This window comes from Ambystoma mexicanum, chromosome 3q, assembly GCF_040938575.1.
Source record: "Ambystoma mexicanum isolate Mex_15411 chromosome 3q, UKY_AmexF1_1, whole genome shotgun sequence".
In the NCBI taxonomy this organism is placed as follows: Eukaryota; Metazoa; Chordata; class Amphibia; order Caudata; family Ambystomatidae; genus Ambystoma; species Ambystoma mexicanum.
Window position 1 is genome coordinate 1,099,432,387 of NC_090926.1, and position 6,000 is coordinate 1,099,438,386.

The window sequence follows — 6,000 nt, forward strand, 5'->3', positions numbered from 1 at the left end:
GACTTAATGTCGCTTACGTTTGTTTGTATGGCGCCCTGAGCCAAAAGTAGCTCCTGCTGTGTCAATCTAAGCTGGCTCTTCTAGGGTACAGCAGTTTCGGGCCCTGCTTCTTCTAAGTCTCAATAGTTTGGAATTCTGATTTCACATTTGTGCTCGATATCAGTCTTTCAGCTCTTCACAAGTGATAGGATCCATTGTTCACAACAAGTGAGCTTTATAGACGGAATCAACTGTGTGAAAAAGGACATTGTGTAATGGCGTGGCAATAAAAGCTACAGCTAAACTGGTGTGCTACCAACTCGCAAATACATGTTAAAGTATTTATTAGGCACAGGGAAATATATTTTAACAAATGCATCACTAAAATTGGGCTTTGCAATAGATAGCTTCAATAAGGCGCCATGCAGTGCCCTCGGTGCAGGAGGACTTCCTCTGTCTGCTGAGAGGAAGTACGTCACTCCCTTCGCGTGACGTCCCTTGAAAGTGTCAACACGTTCTTAATTCCGGGCTGTGCTTAAACAAGTGACTGGTACCCAGCGCATACATTCAATCTGTTACATGGCTACAACTCCAAGAAAGCATTTTACAACGAAAGCCTTTTGGCGCCTCATGAACATGTAATCACTTGGTCTGCCAAACCAACAGCTCAAATTACAGCGCGCAAAATCACGACCACGGACACACGGTAGATACAGCACTTGTGACGGGTTTCATTTATACAAAAAAAAAAGAGGCGTGCACTTGCGCTGCTATCTGCTCCCGTTATCAACGTGGAAGAGGTTCCAATGACGCTCTTGAAGCAGCTCGGCTCGTAACTGCGAATGACATTTATTAATAACACGAGAGCTGTACCTGACTGGGGCTCGTTCTCTCGGACTCGAGCAGACTGCATTCAGTGCAGGAAAAGGCACCCTTCGGCTCTGTTTATCGTCGGTCGCTTCCTCTGTCACGTGACGCATTCTCGCATGCTCGTTGGGTCCAGAGTAGCAGCTTGGAAGTTCTGCAGTGTTTCCGAGGACGTTTGCTGCTCTCTTGTGGACATATCTGAGGAACATTTTCTTTAAGCATTTTATAGGCGTAATGTCCTTCTTCTTCAAATTATCAATGCGTGGGCGGACCCACGCAGGCGCTTCCCCATCCAAAAGAATGATGTGCACCTACCCCTCCAATCTTACACACAGCCCTCACATTCTCATAACTCCTCCCACCGCCCCGCCTGCATCACAAAATCCAGCAACACACTGCTCCTCTCCCTGCCTCTCACCCCGACTCCTCCCAGCAAAGCCTTCCCACTCAGTTCAGCCACTCCCAGCGCAGACAACCGAATCCTCATCAACTCTCTCTCCTCAACATGCCTCTCACACGCAAGCAGAAAATGTCCCACAGTCTCAGGCACCCCACACTCCGCAAGTCCCTCGACTCAAGCTTCCCCACTCGAAACAGACTGTCATCAGCCCCACATGCCCTATCCTCAACAGGTTCAGCATCACCTCCTCCCTCCTCCTCCATTCCAGTTCCCTGCATCCACCTTTACAGACACTTTCTCACGAACACCAAACATCCACCTGCCCTTCACCCCACTCTCCCACCTCTCCTGCCACTCATCCATAACCCGCTTCACCACCACAGCCTTCTCCTCATCCACACTCAAAGATATCCTCACATCAACCGCTCCTCTCCTCATACCCGCACCCGCCGCCAAATCCACCAACTCATTACCCGAAATGCCACTGTGACTGGGGACCCACGCCAACTCCAGATCCATTCCCCCACGCACACACCAATCAATCTTCCTCCTGATGTCCAAAATCACATCCTTCCTATCACCATCCCCTGCCGCAATCGCCTGCAACCCACTCAATGAATCCGAAAACACCACCACCTTCTCAAACGCCAACTCGCACACCCTATCAATCGCCAATGCAATCGCCACCAACTCAGCCGTACAAATCGACACATCATTCGTCAGTCGCCCCACTTTATACTTCCCAGTGCTTTCCAGATAAAACGCCATACCCATTCTCCCAGATACAGGATCCTTCGAACCATCCATGAACACCTTACACCCTTCCTTCCCTGCCACATACGCCTGACCCAAAGCCTTGATCTCACCCCGCAAACCCCGCTTCTTCGACACCACACTCGCCAACTCCAAACACACTTTTGGAGACCCCATCATCCACATCGGCCATCTCACCAAATCCGTACCCGTCACAGCCAACAACTCGCCCACACCCCACTGCACCCCCTTCTCCCACATGTGAAACCCCAAAGTGCCCCCCTTCCTCCTGCACCGGTCCCTATAATAGTCAAACCTCCAATTATACAGCAAACATTCACGCATCGGGTGAGCCACACTCTTCACCCACCACCTCATTTTCAACGCATCCCTCCTCAACCCCAACGGCATCTCCCCCACAAGCACCTGAACCGCATTCACTGGAGAGGACCTCATCACACCCGAACACACCCTCAATGCCCTCGCCTGCACCCTATCCAACCGCAGCTTCTGACTCGCCGTGAAACCCACTGCCACCTGACATCCAAAATCCATCACACTCAAAATCAACCCCTTATACAACATTCGTAAACACTTCTGCTGCGCACCCCACTCTTTCCCAGACACCGCCCGCAACAAATTCAACCTACATTTACACTTATCCACCACACCATCCACCTGCAAATTCCAGTTCAACTTCCTATCCAAAATCACCCCCAAGTACCGAAACTCTTCCACGCTCTTCACCCTCACACCTTTCAAAACCAAGTCCAACTCCTGCTGCACTCTTCTCCTCGAGAAAACCATACTCACACTTTTATCCACAGACACCGAAAAGCCCCATTTCCCACACCACTCCTCCATACGCACTATCGCAGCTTGCAGCCGACTCTGCACCAACAACAAACTCCACCCTCTTACCCATACCACACCATCATCTGCGAAGGAATCCACCTGACACCGATACCCGCCAAAGCCCGAATCATCCCATCCACCATCACATTAAACAGCATCGCACTAATCACACTCCCCTGCAGCGTCCCATTCTCCATCTTCCAAACCTCAGACATCACCCCCCTCACTCTCACCTGAAAGGTCCTATCAGCCAAAAACGCCCTAATCCACCGAAACATCCTCCCATTCACACCCATCTCCAACAGTCTCACCAACAACCGACTCCTCCACACCATATCATACGCCTTCTCCAAATCCAAAAAGAACGCCCCCACCAGCTCCCCATCACACAACGCCTCCTCCACACCAGTCACCAACCTCACTAACGGATCTGCCACCAACCGATTCCTCCTGAACCCACTCTGAAAATCACTCATTCGACTCCAAATAAAACTCCTGCATCTCCTCCTCAACCACACCCATACCTAGCCTCACCGCCTCCGGGAAGTTCCCTGAACTGTGCACCCCCGCAAAATACTCCCCCAACAAATTCGCCTTCTCCCCATCCTCACTGACCACCTCCACCCCTTTCAACAACACAGACATACCACCCTGCGGCCTCATCAACCCGGACATCCACTTAAACTGCTTCCAAACCTCACCCACACCAGAATTACTCCCCAGGGACCCACAATAGCCCCTCCAATATCCACGCTTCCTTTCCCTAATCACCTTCTGCACCACCGCCTTAGCCTTCTTAAATGCCAACAAATCCTCCAACATTCCCAATCTCACCGCCCTGGCACTAGCCTTCTTACGCGCCGCCACAGCCCGTGAACATTCCACTGACCACCAAGGAACCCTGACCTTCCCACCCTTCCCCTTCACAATCTCCGGAACTGCCGCCACTGACGCCGTTCGCATTCCCTGCACCAGATGCTCATTCCAGTCATCCACCCCCCCCATCCCTACCCTGAGGAACAATCAATTCCCGACACAATCCCTTATGCAACTCCCAATCAGCCTTCCTAAAATTCAACCGACTCCCAAGCATCCGGGACCTGACCCCTACCTCACCCCTCACAGTCACCAAAATGCCAGAATGATCGCTCCCCATATCCCCATCCTCACGCACCTCCCAATCACATTCACTCGCAATCGCAGCAGACACCCAGGTCAGATCCAAACACGACAACTTCCCAGTCCTCAAATCCAACCGCGTGCCCAAACCATCATTCAGCAAAAACAGACACAATTCATCCGCCATGCCCTCCAACAGTTCCCCATTCGCATCCGTCCGGTCACTACCCCACAACGTATTGGCACTGTTGAAATCACCACACAAAATGCAAGGTCCCACATGTCCCCTTATCACTCCAGACAGCACACCCACCTCCACCACCTCACACGGATTATAATAATTCAACACCAATACTTCCGATCCCCCTACCTGAATATCCGCCCCGATAGCCTCCACTGCTCCATCCACCACAATCTCCCTTGCAACCAACCCCTTCCGAACTGCCAGAGCCACACCCCCCTTTCTCCCCCCCAGCCTATCCTTACGAAACAACTCAAAACCCGGAATCACAAACCTCAGATCACCCCTTAACCACATCTCCTGGATACAAACCACATCAACATTCAATTCCCCACACAACACCGCTTTCAACTCCTGCCCATTCCTCAACAAACTCCTTGCGTTCCACTGCAAAATCCTCAGGCCGACACCCCACTCTGCTTCTGTACTTTAGAAACCATCCTGAATACATCCTGTTCCAACACATCGACAACATTCAAAAACCTCCTCCCGCTTCCACCACTCCTTTCATAAGATCTGACACACTGACAGACAAATTCCCCTGAACTAGCTCCAACACACTGACCATAAAGCACATAAACTCAGTTTTCGGGACAACCACCATTTCTACTCCTTTCACCTCACCCAACATACTCTTCCTTCCCACAGCCTCATCCACCACCGGCTCTCTCCCACACACCTCACTCACTACCCGTACCGGTTTCACCTTTGCCACAGCCTCCGCATAAGATAAACCTTCCGCCGCCTTCACCTGCACCACCTCTCTCGCCACCCTGTGGCTCTCACACCCCCTAAATGCAGTAGAGTGCCCCCCCACAATTCACACACTTCTCCGGGGTCTCCACCATGCATTCCTTAATATCGTGATCTCCATCACACCTCCCACAGTGCCTCTCATTCCTGCATACTCTCACCACATGTCCAAACTGCTGACACTTATAACACCTGAAAGGCAACGCTACATAAACTTTCACACAAAACTCTGGTAACCCAACTCCACCACCTCCGGGCACTCTGCCCTCGCAAACCTCATTGCCACAGTCGTAGACACCACATCCCCATGTGCATCTCTCCTCCCCATCCTCCACGCCTCCACCAGCCCCACATCCGCCAGCTGCTCCTCCACCTCAGACATATTTACAGACACCGGCACTCCATACAGCACCCCCTTACACGACACACCACTTTGATCAAACACTCGCACCGCATGCCTACCCAGACAACGCACCTCCAGAATCTTAGCCTTACTACCGGCATCCGTTCCCTCCACCAACAACCGGCCCCCAGCCACCACTAGCACCCGAGTGACATCCCCCACAGCTGCCTTCACTCATCCAGCAATCACCATCGGATTCTCCCCCAGAAACGTCTTCACACGACTATCAGGCTTCAACACCACCTTCCACACACTGTCACACTGCATCTGCTCCACCCCAGACACACCGCTCCCTGAGGCCCTCAGCCCCTCCAAAATGCACTTTTCCTGGGTCTCCGACCCAGAGTTGCCCCGGTCCAGCCCCCCTCCATCATCACTCTGTGTAGACCTGCTGCGATGCCGCCCCTCACTTCCCTCCTTCCCCCCTCCACAGATGTAGATTTCACAGTCAGCGTTCTCCCCTTCTTCGCCCCCTCCTCCACCCCCCCTTCTTTTCTGCCTTCCCACTCACCTTTGCCATCCTTACCACCTCCTCCAAGCACACTCACCCCCTGCACCCGCCTAGAGAGTCCGCTCCGCCTCCTCGAGCACAGCTCCCTCCACCCAGACACTGCCCCACCCTGCCTGAGT

General features: G+C 52.5%; 1 protein-coding gene across 4 annotated transcripts in view; it reads right to left on the reverse strand.

Annotated features, from left to right (window-relative positions):
- The window catches only part of CYP4F22 (cytochrome P450 family 4 subfamily F member 22), a 517,355-nt gene extending 516,186 nt beyond the window's left edge, over positions 1–1,169 (reverse strand). For 2 of the 4 annotated variants that reach the window (XM_069603852.1, XM_069603851.1), the window contains exon 1: positions 853–1,168. In XM_069603852.1, coding sequence (XP_069459953.1) covers positions 853–1,055 — 203 coding nt within the window. In that variant the 5' untranslated portion in view covers positions 1,056–1,168. Of the gene's footprint in view, positions 1–852 lie in introns of all 4 variants that reach the window. The other 2 variants (XM_069603853.1, XM_069603850.1) reach the window with 2 other exon arrangements.
- Between the last annotated feature and the right edge of the window lie 4,831 nt (positions 1,170–6,000).